General features: G+C 44.2%; 1 protein-coding gene across 1 annotated transcript; it reads left to right on the top strand.

Annotated features, from left to right (window-relative positions):
- Positions 1-14,177: 14,177 nt before the first annotated feature.
- Positions 14,178-16,724, top strand: LOC124658993 (basic leucine zipper 6-like). Its single transcript, XM_047196970.1, has 4 exons — positions 14,178-14,392; positions 14,494-14,584; positions 16,330-16,456; positions 16,573-16,724. The coding sequence occupies exons 1-4, from the start codon at positions 14,193-14,195 to the stop codon at positions 16,722-16,724; spliced, it is 570 nt and encodes a 189-aa protein (XP_047052926.1). The 5' UTR covers positions 14,178-14,192.
- The last annotated feature ends 6,166 nt before the right edge of the window (positions 16,725-22,890 follow it).

Below are 22,890 nucleotides of genomic sequence, written 5' to 3' on the forward strand. Positions count from 1 at the left end.
TAGCTTGTCTTTCCATCATCAACAAAATTGCAACGAGCAAATGGCATACTGTTTAATTGGAACTAGTAAAAATGCCCGTGCGTTGCCACGGGTTTACGGGTTTCTTTCCAACCGTATAATTATATATAATGCACATGAATATGAATATTTAACATCTCATTTTCTCCCACTATGAGTAAAGATAGTTGTGCATTGCCTTTAACATGACAATATATATACAATGCAACTCGCGGTCATTACCGTGCAATCCTCTAGCGACCCTGTCTTTCCTAACCACTATGATGTCACTTCTAAAAAACAAATAGAAACATAGTGGATACTTACTTGAAACACAATGCATGTAGAGTAATAAACCTTGAATTAATAGAGGGTGGCTGAATCAAACCTTTAACTTCTAATCCCGGGAAATCAGCACCCTAAACTTAACATTCCCGGTCAAAGATGTCATTTTTGTCCTTACCAAGGAAGATTGCTCCTTACTCTCAACTCTCTCGCTGACACCCATGTCCTACGTATCATATTTGTCATCTTCATCCTCTGTATTTTTCTTGTATTGATCTCTCTCTGTATAGAGCAGCAGTTCCGCGGCACTCCCACGCGATGCCCGCGGGCCGCGTCCAATGCAGCATCGAGCATAGGCGATTGAATCAACCACAAATCCACGATGGAGCAGGTTGGCTTGCTTGGTTCGACTCTTGGCTGATGCGTAGATAGCTAGCGAGAAATCAATCGACCAGATACTGGAGATCAATAGCTAGTTAGTTTCTTATCCTTCGTTTAGTTTGATGCACATATGTGTTTCTCGGCGTCCCGGCGCAGAATCGATGCCCTGCCTAGCGGCCGCGACCCGAACCACCAGGCCAGGATCCGTTTGGCGGCGGTTGCAGCTGCATCGTCGCGGCACGCGAAGTCGCTGAGCAGGCAACAATGTCACCGGGAGACTTTGCTTCTGGTGTTGGTGGCGCCAAGCAGCAAGGCTGTCGCGGTGAACGCAGCCCCGAGGTCCTGGTCATTGCTCGTAGGCTTGGATAAGGAGCTAGCGACACACGCCGTAGCCGTTGTGCAGGTTGCCCGAGCTCGTGGCGTGCGTCGACGTGGCCAAGCGACGCCCGCGCGGAGGTTGCGTTCGTCCTTGGTCCTGCTACTATCGTCGACTGCAGGATGGCCAGCTAGTGCGGCGCCTCTCGGTGGCCACCAACCGCCGCAGTAGTGAGTGCCTGTGTTATGCTCGACGAAATGCTCGGCCGTGGCTTGCAAAGACTGATGGAGAGGAAGGGTCTGTTCAGATTTGTCGGTCAGTAATCCCAGCGTTTAGTACTTACACGTCAACAAATCCCGATGTGAAACGAGTGTCTGGACAGTAACGACCGGAACGGGATATTGGGGTGCTAATTTCGGGAAATTGAAGTTCAGGGTCTGATTTCGACCGGCCCTACAATCTCAAGGTTTATGACAGACTTTACTCATGCATGTATAAATTGAAAAACAAATAGAAATAAATAATGTTTAGCTATTTTAACAAATGTGCATATTGTCACATAATATTGTTCCACATTTTGGCGATACTTTCCTCACCTCTCCCCTATTTGTATAGCTCTCATCTTGTTCGAAAGTATAGTCTTCTTTCCTGCATGAGGCCTATATGTTTCTTCAAAACCAATCAATTTAAGACGAAGCATCACCACGTCCATTTCTTCTTCCCTTTTCAACCACCTATTGGCTCAGACTCCACCACCAGTACTCTGCTACTTCATCGATCTACTTCATCATTGAACATGTTTCAGCCCTTCCTCTCCATCAGTCTTTGCAAGCCACGGCCGAGTGGATGACGCTGCAATTTCTCTAACCTATAGAAAATATGAGCTTCAGCTATTTAGCTATTTCTTCAACAATAGTAAGCTTTGCGCGATATGCTATAGAACAAACAAAGCATATTCATCCAATGGACCCTTCCTAATTTGTTTTAAGTAACCAAGGAAACTTAAGATTTATAGAGAGAAGCATCATTAAAACAATGTTTGGGTACTGCAGATTATTATATTACAAGTTTTCATATAAGTCACAGAAAATAATCACTGAACAAAAGGTATCTAAAAATAAAGTAAAAAATATTATTCGGTTCTTAGTTTTCTAGTTCATAACGGATCCTCCTAAAAATAGCTTGATTGGAAATAATTAAAAATGACATTGTTTTAAGTCTTTGGTCACCTAGTAAGTTCAACTCAGTTCGATCCGAGCACTACATACTTCATATCACAGTGTTAAATCCGAGAGCTATGGTGCAGAAAGAATTTGGGAAAAAATTAAAGCGTATGTCAGCAAATCCATACTATTCAGTGTTGATGGTGGGCTCACACACGAGGTCAAACTCTATGTACCACTATGTCAGCAAATCCATACTATTCAAAAACTAATGTCTCCGGAACAATTAAAGTCATACTCCTCGTGCTATTCAGTGTTGATGGTGGGCTCACACACGAGGTCAAACTCTATGTACCAGTACAAAAACATAGTGTCTTTGATGAGGCAACAAAATAAAGACATGGAGTGCAGACATAGAGACCGACGATGAGCGGCAAAACAAATGCCAGACATGGAAAATATGGGAGCAATGCAAGAGGTACTGGGAAGGGTAATAGACCTTGTTGGTGTCGTAGAAGAAGGAACAAACCAGGCAACAGTGGAGATATGGATTTGTTGGACAGTCCTCCATGTTGGTGCAAAGCTTCAGTTTCAGCTTAACCTTCAAAAATATCAAACAATCTTATGGACTTAATAAGCAGGGTTATTTTTGTACTCTCCTATTGTAAAGACTGCTGATAATCAACAAATATCTCAAAAAAGAATTATCAGTAAAGAATCACTCAATAAACAGGGCTAATGCATATATTCAGTAACCTTCAGAGTTAGCTTAGGTCGACTTCCATGCAAAATACCGCCAGCATACTGAAGACAAAAGAATTAATTTTAGAACATAAACAATCATCTAAGATGATCATCTTGTGAGATTACTTCAGCCTGCTACTTGACTTCCTTATATATCCTATTCAATATCATTTATCGTGATTATTTAGAATATATCATATCATCTACCTCTGTCTCTAACTCTCCATCCACCCATCGACTCCCCACCCTCCAACTCTAGTTCACCTATGATGCCCCGAAGAAACATTCTGCCTAGACAAAATAATTACTTGGCAGACCAAATATTTGCAAATTGAACATCGGAACAAGGTACAGTTTACAGAAGACGCAAATCTACTCCCATTTTCTCAAGTTGTGGTGACCTTTGACATCACCTGAATGCGCCTTAGTTTCACTAACAATAACAGAGAAGGGAATTTAGTCCTGGTGTTACCCTCTTTCTTACAAAACATCAAGTGCTATTTTTTATTTATTTCATTAGACATGAAAGCAGTCAAGGAAACATGATGCGCATACTATGTCTGAACTCAGAAGTTTGGGATGAGAATCAGAGCTTCATGCAGTAAGTTGTCTCTCGATAGCCATTTATGTCTCAATGAGCATTTTTGTTTCTGCCAACATTTGCAAAAGCAAATAATGTTTGGATCTATCTCCTTGAACTGATTAGGCTTTACTGAAAGAATTTTCCCTAGTAAAGACCAACTACCAAGTATCAACTATAAAATGAATTCATATTGTGTAAAGGAAAAAAGAAACGCTTACCAGCCTATCAGTAGAGGACGATTTAGGTACGTTGCCGTCAGCAAACATGGAGCCTCTGTCGTCGTTAATGCAGGAGGCACCCTCATCGGCAACGAGAAGAAATAAACGACCATGGTACTCTCCAACTCTCTGTTTCTCTTTCTCTGTATCCCGGTATCCTTCTATGTATAGACTATCATGGTATCATTCTCTATGTATAAATTCTGAGAGTATTAGGACAAAATAAGGACGAACAAGTTCAGTAAAATTCGAGCTTTAGTAAAGGACCATGAGATTGCAAGATAACACTTGGTGGGAAATAAAATAACCAGGTACAACAATGAGACTGAACATTTCGAAAAAAATCAGACTAAAGCATTGTTACATTAGTGTGTCTACAGGTATTAAATACAAACCCATATCGAGCTATTTTTAGGAAAATCACATGGAAAATGATAATTAGAAATACTTGGAGAACTACATATAGAGAGAAGAGGGTATCAACATTGGGATGGGTTTGACCCATCCTACACATCACCATCAGCCAGCGTAGAGAGGATGAATTACATTAAAAATGGACATGGAACAGATGGTGTGACATGCATGTAGACAATCCAGTACATGACCTGTCAAACACTATGCTTTCTTTCAAATCTAAGAATAGAAAAAATAAATAACTTCTACTTGTTGCGACCGTAACAATAACCCAGGAATTCTAAAATCTAGAACATATCAGCTCCATTGAAAGATAAACAAATGTGTGATACACGACTTTGTAGGGCAAACGACGAGCAGTAGGAGACACACGAGTTGTTACATACCCTGGTCCCTGGACAAAGAAGGAGGGCAGCCCCTACCTTTTTCATCAGTGGTTTGCAATGGAATCCTGGCATGATTGCAACTTATTCATGTTTATTGTGAGTGAACAAATTAAAATAACCATTGTGATATGCTCCCAGGTCCCAACATGAAGTTGTCAACAGTTCTCCCAATAGAAATGGTATAATTGAACAAAAGAACCAAATTAATACTATATATGGTAATTGAGAAGTTGATATTCAAAGGTTCATGAATGTGACATGGGCTCATCATGGGCTCATCACGGTCGCAGTCAATCACCACAGACAATTCTTTAAGCACCAGAACTATACCAGCTATGAAGGGGTCATCACGTTGATAAAAGGCAACACTATAACAACAAGTGCTAAATGGCTAAACTCAGTGATGTGTTTCTTCTCTTCTCAGCATCTCATGTTTCTGTACATAATACTAACCATCCCATGTTTATTTACATAAAACTGGCGATCTACATATTTTAGTGAAGTTTCTCACTGCAAGGTCGACGATGTCTTTGGCTGGGTCATCCATATCCAAGAATGGCAGGCAGCTGCCCAAAATGTGAGAACTGTAAATAAGCTCTCTAGATCAGAATTTAAAACAATTCGATCAAATCCAATCAACAATTATTTGTGTCATACTATCTCCTTACTCTACAAACAACACTCTTGTATAGAGGCATTCCTGGAGAAATGGTCTCAAGATGGAATACCCAGGCCGAGGCATGCACCTACTGAAGAGGAATTTAGAGGTACTTGCCGTACTTCATCCTCAATGCATATCTCTTCAGATCCATCATCGTCATCAGACCAAAATTGAGGAAATAATTAAGCATGCAGGAATTAGCTAGAGGAAGGGATTAATGGAACTCCCTGCAAAATCACAGAATACACTTGGTCAGTGTCAAACTATTGTCTAAACTTGTTTATACTGTATCATTATTAGAAACAACCAAGCAAAGCAACCACAGAATAAACCTGGTCAGTATCATCTAAACTTTGTCGCACTATTCCAGGCATGCTACTTTAACCAAAATCATTATAATTCGTACCAAGGGACAAAGACAGGGAAAATACTCAAATAGTATACCGTAACACCAAATGCAGCAATTTTCTTAAACCTAAACATGATTAAACCATATGGACTTGTACAAGACTCAAAACCTCAGGAGTGTTTGATGTGGTGTGTTGACATGAAACTAATGGAAAATATCATCATGATATATCATGTACGAAACTAAACATAGACAGTTAATTACTTCTAAACCTTTATTGTCCTGTCTTTCCTTCGTCCTGTCTATACTCCACCAATTAACACATATGAGATTATTCTAGGCATAATATGAACATTGGGCAGCGAGAGCAATAGGCCAATGACCCAAAACAGAGACCTTTGAGTAAAAGTGAGTATGCAAGATGGAGTGATCTCCAGATCGAAACACACACATCATCATGGCATTGAGCAGAAAAATGTAGCAGAGAAGATACAGTACCCATATCAAACTACATGACCTTCTAAACAAGCATTTATATTCACATCCAGTCCCAGAACTTACAGTTGATGTCATAGAGAGTAGTGGAATAGAATTGTGAAATACTGAAAGTATGAAACCACAACAATCCTGAGAAATGAATTAAAATTATTCAAGATTTATATCAGGCAACCTTACTGGCAGCTCAAAGCACTTTCACATAAATAACGAACACCTACATTACAAAATACAAATTGCGGCTAAATATTACATGAATATGTTATATCGAGGAGACCTTAGTCTTACTGGCCGCTCAAAGCACTTGCACTTCGGAAAAAATATTCATAATGAAACTATAGCCTCTTTTCACGGAAAAATCGAATCCGTGTGAAAGCTTTGCACCCGAGTAAATCTAGGATTCCAATTGTTGGATCCAATTGTAAATATTAGATGTGAAGCCGAGGGCTGGAAGGTCTCACCGGCGGTCTTTTTCTCGACGAGCACGCCGGAGCCGAGGCGGTGCTGCGTAAGAGGAGAATGCGTGGAAGTAGGGCACCCCGGCTGGTCCGGAAAGGTCCAGAATTAGGCGTGCAGCTAGGGTTAGGCGCGACGCGGCGTGTTGGAGGAGGAAGTCAGCCGGGAGGAGGAGCCGGAGCTGCGGCGAGGCTGGGGAGTCGTGGGAGAGATGGAATCGAGGGAGACATGGGCGGCGAGGTGGAGGGACTGAGTACCGCTGGCGAGGTGATTTGGCGTGGGCGGCGTCTTCCCGGCTCGGAGCAGCCTAGCCTAGGAGGGATTCCCTGCAGTGGAGGACAGGGACAATCGAGGGGGAGGCGATGACGGCCGAATCCGTGCGATGGAGAGCGGATCCGCACGGTGGAGGCGTTGATGACCAGACATCCGGCGGCGGGTTAGGATGCGATGGAGGACATGAGGAGGAGGGCAGGGATACGCTGGGGAGAGGGGCGTCACCCTGGTGTGGGAGAAGAGAGAGAGAGGGTTGAGTGCGGATGAGAGCCCTGATTGCGGGGCCTGCTTTGACGACGCATCGCCAGGCGTAGTTTGCGGATGGAAGCGAGTAGTTTGCGGATGGAAGCGATGACCGAGGAGGCGGACGAAGGACGACTAAAGGGCAAGACGTAGTGGCAGAATAGGGAACATCTTCCTCCTTTTTAAGTAGTGTAGATAGATGTAGATGTAGATACATTAGGGTATTAATTACTTCACAATTGCAATGAAAACTTACTTTCTCGTCGTCGGCGCAGCTGAGGCGGTCGATGGTGAGCGAGGCCGCGCTTGCGGAGGTGCCCAACAGCGGTGGTGCTCTAGGCGAGTTGTTCGCATCTCCGCGGCCTGAGCCTTGAGCCACCTGATGTGGGATGTGCGGCGTGGGATGCGCGGCGTGGGATGCTAGCATGATGGAGGTGATATTTTGTGCCACGTCGAGCTGCTCGAACCTGTGCGCCGGAAGCACCACCGCCAACTCTTCGGGCAAACCGAAGGCCATGGCTGTTCCGTCACCAGCACATCCTGGGTCAGTGCGGTCAAGACGTCGACGCCTACATATTTATTACCATTTCATATCTGGAAAGAAGAAATATCATGTTTCATATAACAAACGAATGAGCAAGATCTATAAAGAAATTATATGCTTCACTTATAAACACATCGTTCAAAACAAAACAGTGCTTGCATGATACAGCAGCGCTGCTAGCACAGATACCCGATGCACATCACCATACTCGGAAGCAGCACGACCTCATACGAGAAAAGGGGAGCTCCTCTAAATATTTAGATAGAACGTGCTTGCATGATAAAACATTTCTTATATAATCTGTTACAGAACATGTAAAAAATCATGGTAAGAATAATTAAATTCACCCCTAATCTCATAGGAAGGATTAACATATACTCCTGTTCACCTTAATCCTAATGACAGAATCATAGTAAGAATAAATTTGCTACAGATATGAGTGTGAGACCTCCATGAGTCCGAGTGTAGACAAAATTGATATGATAGCCAAAGAATCAGACACAAATGCTCCTATGCTTATGGTGCGAAGGTATACAAAACAAATATGTTATATGTTATTGGAATAATATCTGGTGCGAAGTTATACGCGGAGTAAATATAGCAATATAGCAGCGTTGCCAGCACAAATACCTGATGCACGCCATGCCACCGTACTCGGCAGCAGCACGGCCTCATACAAGGCGAGGGGGGCTCCTCTAACATGCTGACCGACACCAAGGCTGCGCCGTTCGGGTACTACGGCGGCAACGGTCCTATTAGACAACCAGCTTATAGAGTATGACGAATTTCCGTTTCAGCCACACCTGATGAGTTTCCTATAAAAATCACTAAACACACGGACAGTAATGAGTATCTATAGGACAGCCAACACATGTACCCAAAAAAATCAAAATCTCTATTGACTTTCCTACTCCTTTGCATATCAGAGACACAAATCAGGTGCTGGATATGATGTTGCTGATTTCAGTTTGCAGCAATGAATACAGAGCAGCCGCATCAGGCCATCAGAAAAGCAGCGCACCAAGAACAGTAGCAGCAAGCAAAACGGGAGCAACCAGAAATGAGAAACAGAAAAGCAAGAACGGCGGGAGGAGTTACCTTGCTGGCGAATCTCGGCGGGGCGAGCTGAATCCAGATGGGGAGAGGTGAGGCCAGGCGGCGGAGGCTCGATTCCAGGCGACGGAGGCGCGATTCAGGGCGGCGGCGGCACGAATCAAGGCGGCTGCGCGCGAGAGCAGTGGCGGCACGAATCCGGGCGGCGGCGGCCACCGAGAGTAGTGGCGGCTCGATCCAGTTCCTGGCAAGAATGTACAGAGAGATAGTTCGGTGGGGGTTAGGGTTTCCAACGCGATTCAAGAGAGGCTCCAATAGAAGATTGAGTTGAGTACATGCCTCATGGAAGGTGGATCCCGTCAGGAGAGGCTGATCCAATCACAGGCAGGAGGTCTCATCGCGTGGGAGCTTTGCTGCACCGTGCTATGCGTTTTGTTCGCGTCGCCGCCCGCCGCGTGCTACCGCTAGTCGTGTCGCCGCCGCTGGTCGTTGACGTTCGCGATAACTCTTCGTCGGTGGGATCGGTAGGGTGTCGACGGGGTATGCGGGGCGCGATGTGGTTGGGAAGGCCGATCTGGACGGGCCGGCGGGGGTGGGGGCGGGGGTGGGAGCGGCGGCGTGGAAGAAAGCTTCGTGAGATGCAAATGAGGGACGTTTTTTTCAGGCAAGGAGGAAAGGAGGCGACGTGGTGGCGGATGTGTTGGGCTTTGGCCCATTTCAACGCGAGCGAAGTGCGACGGAGTACGACGAACGTATTGCTGTAGTGGCAGAATAAGGAACATGTTCCTCCTTTTTAAGTAGTGTAGATTTTTGAGCGGAGAGCGGCGGCCATCTCTGCAACTCTCTCCGACTGGGCCTGCGGAGGCTTTCGCTGGGCACGCCTCGGGATTTAGCCCAGGAGAATGGATGCAAGGCTTCTCAACATTGTGGACTTTAACAGCCTTGCACAGAAACCATCTCACGATGACATGTGAATTTGGAGAAAATGGCCATTGAGTAATAGTAAAATGGATCGACCTACTGCCTCACACAGTGATTTGGCGCTCGGAGTCGTCAGATAGTGTTGTTGAACGCTCCAGATCTTACTGAAACGTTGCTGAACCATTGCGGGAGCTCCTGTTTGCCGACCAGGTCGGCGTGGGGTTCGCACCGCACACCCTGTGTGGCTGCGGTTGCTAGCTGGGCCACGGCCCACTAGAAGGTAATTTTCGTTTTTCTTTTCTGGTTTCGTTTCCTTTTCTTTTTCTGCTGTTTTTTATTATCCATAATCCGACTATTTTTGGAAAAAAATTATTTTTTCACAAACATGAAATTTTTTAAAATACAAATGTTCTTAAAAATATATTTTAACAATTCACAAATTTGAACGATTTTTAAATTTGAATAATTTAATGTTTGAACGATTTTTAAGTTTGAACGATTTTTAAGTTTGAACGATTTTTAAGTTTGAACGATTTTATGTTTGAACAATTTTTAAATTTGAACAATTTTTAAGTTTGAACGATTTTCAAATTTGAATATTTTTAAAAAATTGAAGATTTTTAAAGTTAAATATTTCCGAATCTGATTTTTTTTAAAAAAAATTAAACAATTTTTCATTTTTGAACATTTTTTAATTTTTTAAGAAAGAAAAAAGAAACAGGAAAAAGAAACCAGAAATCAGAAAACAGAAAAAGAAAATCGCGTAATGGGCCGACCAGGCCCGCCCATACCGCGCGGGGGTGTGCGGCGCGCGGTAACTGCCGACCTGGTCGGTGTATAGGTTTTCCCAACCATTGCTCGTCACTGATTCCCGTCAAAATGGCCGACCCACATTACCGGGCTGCTTCTCCGGACAACGACCTGGATGTCATCCCGTGAACCGGACCTTGCAATCGTGATTGGGCCGCTTGGTTGGTTTGGTTGTGTGGGATGGGGTGTGCTGTATGCCGAGCTGGTCGGCGCGGAAGCGGTCGCCGCACACCCCGCGCGCTCAGATTACTAACTGGGCCGCAGCCCAACATCAGGTAAGCCGGTTTTTTTTTTCGTTTTTTTTCTGTTGTTTGTTTTCTTTTAAAACAAATCTTTTTTAAAAATCTGAACATTTGTAAAATTTTAAAAAATCAAATTAAAAATAAATCACTTTTTAAAAATCTGAACATTTTCAGATTTGAACATTTTTTAATTTGAACAAAAATGTATTTTTTTTCTATGAACAATTTCCGAATTTGAACATTTCTGAATTTGAACAAAATTTATATTTGAACAATTTTCGAATCTGAACGATTTTCATATTAGAACAATTTTCAAATTTGAACAAATTTCAAATTTGAACAAATTTGAATACGAATGATTTTCATATTTGAACAATTTTTGAATTCAAACAGTTTTCATATTTGAACAATTTTCAAATTTTAGTAATTCTCAAATTTGACGTTTTTCGAATTGAAACATTTTTCGAATATAGACTTTTCCAATTTGAACAAAAGAAAGAATAAACAGAAAGAAAAGAAAAAAAACAGAAAACGGAAAAAGAAAATAAGAAAAGAAAAGAGAAAACGAAAGAAAAAACGCTAAATGGGTCAGGCCCAATACCCAACCAGGGTGTGCGGCAACCGCATCGACACCGACCTGGTCGGTGTATAGGACTGGCCGTGTGGGATTCCAGGCGAGCTGGACGGAAGCTTCGCCACGGAAGTCCACGAGGCACAGACACGACTGCCGCCACTCCTTCCTGCAATTAATTGCCTAGAAGGTGCGCTGCCGTTTCACACTATCTCCGGTTGAATAGGACGTGGTTTCTGTGCTCCTCTGACCCCCCTTCTACTGCTTTCGTTTCTGTATTGTAATTTGTATCGTCTCTCTTATTGTTTCATGAGTGAGACATGCTAGATGCCTAGGTTCCCTTTCTTTGGAATTTGATTTCTCTCTCTCCCATGTTTCTTTGATTTCAGAATGCAGAGCCATTGATTCATGTTATTATTTTGGTGATTATGCCGGAATCATGGCAGCCACAACGACTGGCAAGATGGCAACGGCGACGGCGGGCGATGCGGGGGAGGATGTGGTAGCGCCAACAGCTTGAGAACAATGCAGAGGAGGAGGCAGCGCCTCTCAGGTACAAGAGAATGAGAGGTGGGGGCAACCTCTCCAGAGCGACAGTCCACATGATGACATGAATCAGGTAAGCCTAACCATAGCTCTTTGCCTTCCATCTTTAAGCTGCTGGTGGTGGTGGCACATTGACCTAGGTTTACATCACCTGTTTTGGGTGCCCTGTTTTGCATCACCCGTTAGAGATGCTCGTATGATTCACATATTTTTGTCATGTTTTCGATGAATTGTGAGTAGCCACTACGGACTAGGGCGAAGTCATAGCCTCGCAGTCCATGCATACCATGGCGAGAAGGCACTACAATAAATATGCCACATATTTTCTCCGTGTTTCCAAATCACGTTTACCATGACAACGTGACAAAATCCAAACCTTGGTAGATGAGCTCACATCTGCTACAACCAAAAAAATCCTTTTGTGGTAATAGACTCTTTAGCTAGCACCTCATGCACACGCTACAGAAGTTGGCACCACCGCCAACCGCTGGTCCATCTTTAGTGCAAAGATCTACATATCCCTTGCAAGACATACCATCGGCGATGCTATGACAGATGCCAACATTTTTTCGATAAAATAAATATATTAATGTTGCCAAGATACCAATTACACCCAGCCTCCACACTAAGATATAAAAATGCATCATGTATGTAGACATCCAAGAAAAACATAAATAAAGAGAGAAGTAAAAAAAACAAACACCCCGTCGGAGTGATGAAACACTGACAACACCCATACCACAAAAGAGGTTTTCCAAAAGCGATACCTCCAAGAAAGAAACAATGCACAAGAGTTATTGTCGTCCGATCAAAGATCTTGAATTATCACCCTAGAGAAAGACCGAGTTTCCAAAATAATGACTGCAACAAACCCAGTGCTAGGTACAGTCAATAAAGACCATATCTTGAGCTTACCCGAGAAGCACCACGGAAAATGCAGTCCACCTATATTGCAGGTTTGCCACTCCCTCTTGGCAAAGTCACTGCTGCAAGGCATCAACACCCGACACACACGAGAAACATGTGCCTCAAGTCTTCAACGCAACCAATACACCTATGATCACAACCACCATGTCATTCTCCACCTATGTTAATTCCATGAAAATATATATTTAGACAGATGCCAACATATTATACATGGCCAATTTTTTTTTTGTTCGGTAGAGCTGTGGTGGGCACTCAAACCAACCACCCGTACCCCCCGTAGTGCGAAACGTAGAGAAGAACCCAAACTTGCCCAGCGGTTACTGAAGATAAAATGGCAGACTCCAAGGAGCATGTGCTTCCTTGTTCTTGTTGCTGTTTCATCTTGAGGAAAGCCTGTGTTGCCTTTGATTTGCAAGAATAGAGAGACACGAAAGAGTGTCAAATAAAGATTGATGGGCAGGCTAGTTGAGTAAAGAAGCCGCTGGATCTGTGTGTAGATAGAGTAGAGTATTAACAAAGAGGAATGGTAAAGAGTGGCATGATAAGGAGAGGACAGAAGATTCCCGTGGAACTGGACGCGGCGAGATCTCTGATCCCGAGGCTGAGGGATTTGCGAACATGGTCGTGTCTGACGAAATGATCCGCGCGCACGCAGCTAGCTTTCCGGCGGAATGCAACCTGACACGGTTTCGTGTCTGCAGTTCCTTTCCATGCGTCGACGATGGAGCGGCACTTTGATGCTGGCCGGTTCGACACTGAGATGAATTCTCCGGCTTAATCAGTCTGATCGCAACGCAAATTCAGAATTGCATGCCCATTCAAAACACGCACTGACTGACAAACACACAAGCAGATCTAGCCGCCGCCGCTGCTGCTGCTGAGATGATGCAAGAACGCCCGTTTTGGATGACAACGACGGCGAGATCCAGCTCTCGCCATATATGCACAGGCAGCTCGGGCGATGAGGCAATGATGGGAGAATGAGATCCATGGACAGCGGCACGTGGATGGGGATTCCTGCCCACCTACTTAAAACCGGCCCGCTTAAACCGTCCATCCCCACCACCACCTTCGATCATCCATCCTAGCTCCGGCCGGCCAAGCTAGGCTGGCTCAGGCTGTCATCCTCATGTTCCAAAAGTCTCGTCCCATGTGACTCCCCGATTCCAATTCCCATCAATCTCCCCATCTCCATCTCAACCAAACACGGTGCAACTAGGCTCTAGTGAGTGGCTGCAGCCTAAGCACCGGTATAAAACAAAGCTCTACGCGCGCCGGCACATTACGCAGCTAGTTAAGCTAAGCTAGCACCGGGCGGGAGGGCGGCCGGAGTCTAGCTAGCTGCTGTTGCACATTGCCGCTTTAAGCATGGCGCAGCTCCCGCCCAAGATCCCGATGGCCGCCGGCGCGCACCACTGGCCCGGGACCGGCGCGGGCGTCGACGGACACCACCACGGCGTGGGCGTGGGCGCGGCGGCGGCCTGGGCGGACGAGTTCGCCGAGTTCGCGGCGGCGCGGCGGGGCGCGCACCGCCGGTCGCTGAGCGACTCCGTGGCCTTCGTGGAGGTGGCGCCGGGTGCCGGCGACTTCGACAGGCTGGACGATGACCAGCTCATGTCCATGTTCCCCGACGAGGGCGGGTCCACGGCGCCCGGGTCCGAGAACGGCAGCAGCGACAGCGACGGGGACAAGCGCAAGGATCGGTACGGGAACGAGAAGAACGACGGGGCCAACGACCCCGAGGAGACGGCGCCGGGGCAAGCCACGCCGACCTCGTCGACGGAGACGATCCGAGACCCCAAGAGGGTCAAGAGGTGAGCTTGAGTGCCAATGCCAATGCATGCATGGATGGACCTCCTTGTGTATGGTAGTGGTAGCTATAGCTTGAATTATGGACTGAATTGTGTGTTTCCAGGATACTTGCAAATCGTCAGTCGGCTCAGAGGTCGCGGGTGAGGAAGCTGCAGTACATCTCCGAGCTAGAGCGGTGCGTCACCACGCTGCAGGTACGTACTCATACATACATAGACGCATTCCGCTAGCTGATTAAGCATCAATGAACCAGGGTGTTGCTGTTAGGCTCTAAATTTCTAGGTTTGAAGGAACCGATCTAAGCAGCTAGCTAGATACTTTTATATTTAGTTGCTCGAAAGTCGAAATGGATCTCAATTCCAGATAGCTAGAGTAGGATTTTTGTTTTTTTTTTTGCTTCAAAGAGCTTGCACAACGGTTCCTCCACTTGGTGCATTGCATGCCTCTCCAACCTTGCAAGAAAATAGAGTAGAAAACAACGTGCGCGGTGGACAGATGTGTATATGCTTGAGGAAAATCCGTAAACACATACTCCCAGCGTTTGGATGAATAAGTCGCATGCGTATTCCAAGCTCTCGTTTTGACCAAGAATTAGTCCAATGACACGAGTACTATTTGATGAAAATTTGATGTAATTAGGAAATGTCTTCAAAACTAAATCTACCCATATCGATTACATGCTTAGTTCTTTCGGTCAAAAATTGCTTTGAAGTACGCGTGTGCCCTATTCGTCAGAAGGATGTATAGTATCACACCGATGAATCATCAAGCATGCATGCAAATGTGTCACTCCTAAGGTAGTTATTATCGCAATACCACCATACCATTTCTATTTTCTCTTCGACATGTCAATGTTTTTCTTCTCGTTCTCTAAAATATACCTGTGGGCACCGGTATTACCGGTTACCGGAAAGACCTGTCCAAATACCGGACGAGATTTTCACAAAATGTAAAATGTATCCAGAATTTTTCAAAATTTATCAAATTTGAGTTAATTACACAAATTTCGTAAATACCGGCCAGCATTTTTTTGTACCGGTAGGTACAAAGAAAACCTGTTACCAGCGAGATTTCGAGAGTATATGCCGAGAAAAATAAAAACCCTGCGACATGCACACACACACACAACGACGCAATGACACGAACATGTCGCTCCGTGCGTACGCATTGCTTGTTTAGGACTTTGCACAGACAAACACATTAATCGCCGCACTAGCTAGAGGGGGGTTAGAGGTGGACGGATCGGCACATGCTGTGTGGCTTAGCAAGCAGCAACGCCTAGCACGCAAGGTAGCTAGCTGAGGATCAACATATGGTGGAGAAGCCATGTGGGATGATGCCGGGACGAGACGAGAAATGATGGAGCTAGTAGGCGGGCTCCCCGGGCGGCCGGGCGGCTGGGCCTCGTCGCGTGCACATGCACGGCGATGTCCTTTACCACCCGTACGGTACCTACCAACGCCCCCCGGCTGCCTGGCGCGATCCAAACGCACATGGCGCTTCACGCGATGTGCCGATGGATGGAGTGCTGGTCCCTCGGCCGGCCTGCTCGGTGGATCAGATCAACTTCTTCCATGCATGGCTACTCCTAGTAGTGCAGGTACGGCACATGCAGATCCTAGCTAAGCTAGCGACACATCTGATTGCTGTCCTAAGCAATGATCATGCAGTGTGCTTACTACCGGTAGCATTTAACAATAGTCGTCCACTTGTGGCGTCAGTGAGGGTTTTACTCGTCGCCTCGTGGGTGCACATGGAGATGGAGGCGACTAGTTAAGTGTTGCTTCGGACAGGATGTTCGTGAATAATGCAGCCAGCCAGGGAGATTAATCTGACAAGTCATCGGTCAAAGCTTAATTAACTGGATGCATGCATGCATGTGGATTACTGCCATTCTAACGGAACTGTCATGTCATGTTTCAATGGCGTTTCCTTGCAGAACGAGGTGTCCGTGCTGTCTCCCCGGGTGGCGTTCCTGGACCAGCAGCGGACCATCCTCACCGTCGGCAACAGCCACCTCAAGCAGCGGATCGCCGCGCTGGCGCAGGACAAGATCTTCAAGGACGGTCAGTGCTCCATCCATCGGAAATTCAGAATTCACACCATTCCTCTCGCCCTTCCAAGGATTCAGGAAACACCACTTTTCCCCAAGAAATAACCAACACTCCCTTTTCCTCTGCAGCTCATCAAGAGGCGCTCAAGGAGGAGATCGAGAGGCTCCGGCAGGTGTACCAGCAGCAGAACCTCAGGATGTCCTCCGGCGCGGCCTCGGCCGAGCAGCACGCCCACGGCGGGCCGCCTCCCGTGCGCCAGGAGAAGGAGCTCATGAGCTGATCGAGCCATGGCCGGCGAGTCCGTCCTGTTCCGTCTTCCTTGCAGATCACGCATTCGTGCAGGAAACTGTGGATGCTTTCCTGATTTCTCATTCTTCCTGTTCATTGACCTGTGTATCATTCTTTGCGTGTCTGGTTTCAGTTTTGGTTTCTTACCGTTGGAAACTTGTGAAGAAAAACTCAAAAGTGTACATCGAGCTGTAAATTATGTTGTAGCACGCACGGCCTCTTGCGTATGTAGATTGTTTCAGTTTAGTTTTGTGGAGATCCATCATTTTTTAGAGAAACTGTTTGGGGGATCGTATAAGCACCACTTTTTCTTTGTATCCTCAATCTGATCCAGCAGACATGGTGTCTGCAGTCTTCTGAATCGTGAATCCTGCCTTTTGCAAGTGTATGTATCTGTGTCAAGAGTTAAGACTCAAGAGGGCTTATGCTTCTTTTTGCAGCACTATCCTTGTGCTCTAAGATATCGTGTTAGTCTCCATCATCTAAAAACAATAAGAATATTCACTTAATCAAGTGAATCTTTACTTGTTCCACGCTGGTTGAGGGCCAGATGACAGAAATAGTTTTACTCAGTTATATGCAAAAATTCAGGGTTCTGCTGCACTAAGTATGTCTCAGTGTGCTCTGCATTTTTGCTGCACTCTGATTCATGATTCATATTGGTCAAGAGTATACTTAAATTGTAATGACGCATCAAGCTGAGTGTTCCATTTGAAAATTCCTTTGAAAATTCGGATATTCATGTGGTTCCTCAGTAATAAGGTTTTGTTAACTAAAGACAATTTAGCTAAACGACATTGAAATGGTTGTATGAAGTGTGTTTTTTGTGGTGCACAGGAAACCGTTGAACATCTATTCATTGAATGTCCTTTAGCTAAATTGCTTTGGCGTACGATTAGTTTCACTTTTGATCTTCCACCTCCAACCAATATTACAAATATGTTTGGAAATTGGTTAAATGGAGTAGATAGACAATCTAAAGCTTTCATCCGTGTTGGGGTTTCTGCTTTATGTTGGTCTATTTGGAGGGCAAGAAATGATCTTATCTTTAACAAAAAAAACAATCTTTTCATTATTTGCAGGTTATTCACATGATGGCTCACTGGGTTCAGCTAAGGGCTCTCCTTTCACCAGAGGGATTATGGGATGCCATGGTTTCTGGATGCACACGGCTCCTGACGGTCGCTCAGGATATCTTGTGCCAGGCTGGTTGGCGTCATACTAGTAGGCTACAATGATGTGTAGTTTTACTTTGCTCTTTTTATTCCGCTGGTTGATTTTTGTATCAACTATAGGCGATGGTTGAGTTATGTGAGATGTAAGACTTAATACTACTTTGATATTAATAAAAGACCGTCTGCATCATCATGATGCAGAAGCCGGGGTTAAACTCCCCATTTTGAAAAAACAAGCTGAGTGTTCCATTTTAGTTTGCATATGATTGTTCCTATTGGAGTATGTTACGTATTATTTAAATTTGGTAGTTTAAGATTGTAATCTAGATTTATCTCTACTAAGTTCCTTAGTCTTCAAGTCTTCTCTACTATATAAACAACCCAAGAGGCTTAATGTAAACACCAATTATCATCATCAATACAATCATATTTCGCAATCTATCATGGTATCAGAGCGGCTCAATGGAAACATGGCATCACACGGCATGGGTGCACGAAACTATGGATGCTTTCCTGATTTCTCATTCTTCCTGTTCATTGACCTGTGTATCATTCTTTATGTGTCTAGTTTCAGTTTTGGTTTCTTACCGTTGGAAACTTGTCAAGAAAAACTCAAAAGTGTACATCGAGTTGTAAATTCTGTAGTAGCACGCACGGCCTCCCTCACACTGATCCAACAGACTTGGTGTTTGCGGTTTTCTGAATCCTGCATTTCACAGCGTATGTATCTGTGTCAAGATGTCAAGACCCGTAAGGGCTTATGCTTCTTTTTGTAGCACTATTCTCGTGCTCTAAGAAATCGTGTTAGTGTCCAGCATCTTAAAAAAGAAGAATCTTCACTTAATGAAGTGATTTCTTACTTGTTCCATGCTGGTTGGAAGGCTCATGGCAGAAATGGTCTTACTCAGTTCTATGCAAAGATTCAGGGTGCACTAAGTAAAGTATGTCTTAGTGCTCCGCATTTTGCTGCACTCTATGTTTCATGCTTCATATTGGTAAATATTCTATGTAAACTGTAATGATACATCGTTTCCCAAAAAAAAAAAACTGTAATGATACATCAAGCTGAATGCTTCACTTTAGTTTGCATATGAATGTTCATCATTTTCAGAAAAAGGGCTTCATTTTGGTGGGAAGAATGTGAAACGGCTGGGCCATGCCCCTCTCCTACTATTACCCATTATGAATATGGCCTATTCTATCTTGGACTTACAGCCACAAGCCTGTTTTCAACGGCCTGGAAGTCCTGAACACTTTTGAGTTTTTACAACTCGCAACCCTAAAATTACAGGTGGGTGACCCAACTCGCAACCCAGTTTTTGTTCAAGGTCCGCCACTTCATAAAGCATTTACTTCGATGTGTGTACGACGCTACTCTGGACCCTGCGATAGCCCAACAATGGAAATACACCGACTGATCCAGCGTCAGACAAGTACTGTATCATACTACAAAAAAAAGTTGCCGGATGCATACTTGCAATGTAGCGCTGCACAGTACAATACAAAACTGGCAGTATCGATCCAATTTTGAAGTGGATGGCTTACATGTGAAGGTACCTACGACTCCATTTAACTGAAAGGCTAGTTCTTCTCTACCAAGCTGTACAGATTCTCGTAAAACTTCATACACTGAACCACATGATCTACAAACCTCATGAAGACAATATTAAGGCAATTGCAAACGATCTTGGTCATTCATCCGATGTTGTTCAAATCAAATTTCCAATGCATCCCTTTCCCATTGCAGTAACATACACGACAAAGCTATCAATCTCACTCCTCATATCCACTATCCTACTAACAAATGTGAGTGTGCTAGCATCCACCATTCCAACCTGGTGGTTATTTTTATTACAGAAAATGGTTATTTATAAATGGAACAACCAAGTCCTATCGTTACTAGGGTTAACATCTTAAATGGGGAGTTAAGGGCATGTGCAATGGTTGAGAAGACTTGTCTAATTTTAACCCGCCGCGTATCGAGATATGACAATAAAACGTGATATACAATGAGTTATTTTTTAGTCTTATCTTCACTAGCAAGACATCCTAAATATATGGTGAGAGAGATTGTGCTAAGAGATAATCTTTTAATTAAGAGAAGACAAAACCTTTTTTTAACTTTCTTTTTCCTCCACCTTGGTGTTTATCCTACATGGCACTACTAGGTGGACAGATTCAACACTTTAATCACGGGAAACAACGATTAATCAATCCGCCATTTGTTGAGATGACGAACTCCAATCCACATCGACTAATCGTAATCATAGGATGGAAAGTACCACGAGATTGCAATGGCCGGCCAAGCCCGATGGTGACGCAATGTTTCTAGCTAGCTAGGTAACCTTGCAGCTCGCTCCATTAGGAGGCTGCCAAGCCTGAGGCAACACGAGTCGAAGGCCGTGTTGGGCCTAACTGGCAACCGTCCGGCCAAAAATGGATCAAAGCAAACTAACAATTTGCACTGGAACTTAAGGCCACTCGAATTAATCAAATTTGTAAATCTTGAAAATACAACAAGATAACCATATTACTTTGCTTTGAGAAGCATCCATATATGATCGAACTTCTAGGTGAAGGTCGTGCCGTAACGATCAGCGCATGACTGCGCCCTCATGTAACCACATGGCATCTCGGAGCCATCCGCAGTTGTAACGGATCTAAGCTTCTACATCATAAAAGTTGTGCCCACCACCGGAGACGGAGAGCAAGGGCTGACCCCAGCAACATCGCTCGGTGGAAACTGAGAAGGGCGGCGTGCAGGTGTCGAAGGCCGCAATTTAGGCTTGATCTAGACGAAGACGGCAGCATGTCGTGCTAGCGCTAGTCAAGGAAAAAAAAAGACTAAACTCCCACCTGTCTAAGGAGTACTAGGACCCGTAAAATTCCTCGTTTTTTATAGGAAACCTTTTGGGAGATCACATAAGAAACATCCTTGCTTTCTATCCTCATGAGACCTGGTGTCTGCACTCTTCTAAATCTTGCATTTCACGGTGTATGTGTCTGTGTCAATACCCGAGAGGGCTTATGCTTCTTTTTTAGGCACTATCATTGTGCTCTAAGAAATCGTGTTAGCCTCATGCATCTAAAAAAATGTTCACTTAATAAGTGAATTCTTACTTGTTTCATGCTGGTTGGGGGCCAGATGACAGAACTGGTTTTACTCAGTTCTATGCACAGATTTTATGGTTCTGATTTTTTGCTGCACAAGTATATCTCAGTGCTCTACATTTTTTGCTGCACTCTGTATGTTTGATGCTTCAGACTGGTCAAGAGTCTACTTAAATTGTAATGACACATCAAGTTGAGTGTTCCTTCTTTTAATATTAGAAAAGGGGCTTCATATTGGTGTGCGGGATGTGAAATGCTCTCACAAAGACTAGTAACGAAAATGCTTCACGTACGATAAAACGGTTACGATTTCTGTACGAACAGACTTAGGAGGGGACTTCCCGTGATCCGGCCCACCTGCTGACAGATGCTGATATAAGTCTGATCGTACCAAACTGTCGTACAATTTGATCGTACGTATAGCACTGCTCGACTAGTAATACCAAACTGCAAATGAAATTGATGTGCATACGATGTTTAGTGTCCGATGTATGTGCAATACTACTATGCACCCTACGATGGCCCAACAAAGAAATACACCGTTATCGTACAAAAAATCTTTGGTTGCATAGCAGCGTTGTGCAATACTAAGAAACTGACAGGTTATCTCTGTATCATTCCAATTTTGAAGTGGATGGCTTACAGGTGGAGCTACGACTCCACTGAACTCATAGGCTAGCTCGTCTCTACCGTGGTGTACATGCTCACATGCAGCTACATACACTGAACCATAGGATCTGAAAACCTCGTGAAGATAATGTGAACGCAATGGCAAACGAGCTCAGTGATTCATTCAACCTCGGTCCAATCAAATTTCCAATGCATCCCTTTCCCATTCCAGTGACATGCACTACAAAGCTATCAATCGCCCCCTCATCCGAATATCCACTATCCTACTAACAAATGTGTGTGCGCTAGCATCCACCATTCCAACCTGGTGTTGGTTTTTATTTGGAGAAATTGGTTATTTATGGATGGAACAACCAAATCAATCCATAGGAAAAATGCTCCAGATCTCTCACTTAATTCACAATCAAACAACCAACACGATGAAGTACCTGCAACAAGCACAAAGTTTAGGCTTGCAGATGGGCAATGGAGGCCACATGGTGCACGTTATTGTAGTCACGTGCATATACATGTTCTACTTTTTGGGAAAAAATAGCATCGATATGTCGGTACCATTTATTTCAATGGACATTTGTAGGAACTTGGAAAGTAAAACATGACTAATATCCTTGTAAAATATCATTGTGAAACATATGTAAATCTTTCTGAAATATGTAATCTTTGGCCTTCGTTCTCCCTAGGAATAATAAATTATACTAGATGGAAGAAATGGTTTTGAATCAGGGTTCTGATTTTCTTATGCACTAAGTATATCTCAGTGTTCTGTATTTTTACTCATGTCAAGAGTCTACTTAAAATGCAATTATACATCAAGCTGAATGTTCCATTTATGTTTGCATATGAATGTTCCTTATTTTCGGAAAGGGGGCTTCATTTTGGTGGGAGGAATGGCAGTCGTAGCTTTGCTTAGGATCTCATTATTGTGGATCATACTTTCTTCGGTGGCAAATTGTCCTAATACTCTGCAGGTGTTCACATTCCACTTGACTTGGTGTCAACACCCGGATTTTGAAGTCCGGGTGCCTATTATGTCATTCATCGCAATCCCAGGAATATTGTTGTTGCGAGGCATAATAGTTAAGTATCATAGTCATCATTCATTACAAACCATATTGTCTTACAACGTGAATCACATGATCCATATTACACAAATAGTTGATCTATTGATCAACGAACAAACACAAGTTCATAGCGGAAGCGTAAAGATAAATGGACTCTCTAGTCCACGAAGCCAACGCTTGA

The sequence above is a fragment of the Lolium rigidum genome, chromosome 6, assembly GCF_022539505.1.
Source record: "Lolium rigidum isolate FL_2022 chromosome 6, APGP_CSIRO_Lrig_0.1, whole genome shotgun sequence".
Classification (NCBI taxonomy): Eukaryota; Viridiplantae; Streptophyta; class Magnoliopsida; order Poales; family Poaceae; genus Lolium; species Lolium rigidum.